This window comes from Kryptolebias marmoratus, unplaced genomic scaffold, assembly GCF_001649575.2.
Source record: "Kryptolebias marmoratus isolate JLee-2015 unplaced genomic scaffold, ASM164957v2 Scaffold107, whole genome shotgun sequence".
NCBI lineage: Eukaryota > Metazoa > Chordata > Actinopteri > Cyprinodontiformes > Rivulidae > Kryptolebias > Kryptolebias marmoratus.
The window spans coordinates 1-1,026 of NW_023665841.1; the positions used below are offsets into that span (position 1 = coordinate 1).

At 45.9% G+C, this 1,026-nt stretch overlaps 1 protein-coding gene across 1 annotated transcript; it reads right to left on the bottom strand.

The window, feature by feature from the left end:
* Window positions 1-3: 3 nt before the first annotated feature.
* On the bottom strand, window positions 4-1,020 carry LOC119616839 (NLR family CARD domain-containing protein 3-like; the record flags this gene model as incomplete). The annotated part of the gene is made up of 1 exon (XM_037974498.1): window positions 4-1,020. A coding segment is annotated over exon 1 (753 nt), but the record flags the coding sequence as incomplete, so codon positions are not given.
* Between the last annotated feature and the right edge of the window lie 6 nt (window positions 1,021-1,026).

Sequence of the window (1,026 nt, forward strand, 5' to 3'; positions counted from 1 at the left end):
TTCATTCAGACAGTGGAACAGGTTGATACTTTTCTCTGCAGACAGATTCTCACTGATCTTTTTCTTGATGTACTGGACTGTTTCCTGATTGGTCTGTGAGCTACTTCCTGTCTGTGTCAGCAGGCCTCGTAGGAGAGTCTGATTGGTCTGCAGGGAAAGACCCAGGAGGAAGCGGAGGAACAAGTCCAGGTGTCCATTTGGACTCTGTAAGGTCTTGTTCACAGCACTCTGATGGAGATCATTAAGACTTGTGTTTTCAAATGGTTTGGACAACACAGGAGCTGTTTGTTGTTTTTCTCCTATCAGGTTGACTCCAAAGTTGATGAAGGTCAGATGGGCATGAAGAGCAGCCAGAAACTCCTGAATACTCACATGAACAAAGCAGAACACCTTTTCCTGGTACAGCCCTCTCTCCTCTTTAAAGATCTGTGTGAACACTCCTGAGTACTTTGACACTGCTCTCATATCAATGCCACACTCTGTCATGTCAGATTTATAGAAGGACATGTTTCCTTTCTGCAGCTGCTCAAAAGCCAGTTTTCCTACAGACTCAATTATCTTCCTGCTCTCTGGACTCCAGTGTGGATCTGTCTCACTTCTTCTACCATACTTGAACTTCTTGACTTTAGTCTGAACCACCAGGAAGTGGATGTACATCTCAGTCAGGGTTTGTGGCAGCTCTCTTCCCTCTCTGGTTTTCAACATATCCTCCAGAACTGTAGCAGTGATCCAGCAGAAGACTGGGATGTGGCACATGATGTGGAGGCTTCGTGATGTCTTGATGTGGGAGATGATCCTGCTGGCCTGCTCCTCATCTCTGAATCTCTTCCTGAAATACTGAAGTTGTCTGTGGAGGAATCATAAAGAATTAGCTCCCAGTCTGTCTGTCCACACAGAGACAAACACAAGCTAAAGGTCCATGTGGAGTCATGATCCAACAACTATTTGTCCTCCTCCATCCAGCAACACCTGCCACCTGAGTGGAAGTTCCTACCTACACTGTGTTTGAACCAAAGGTCAAAGGTG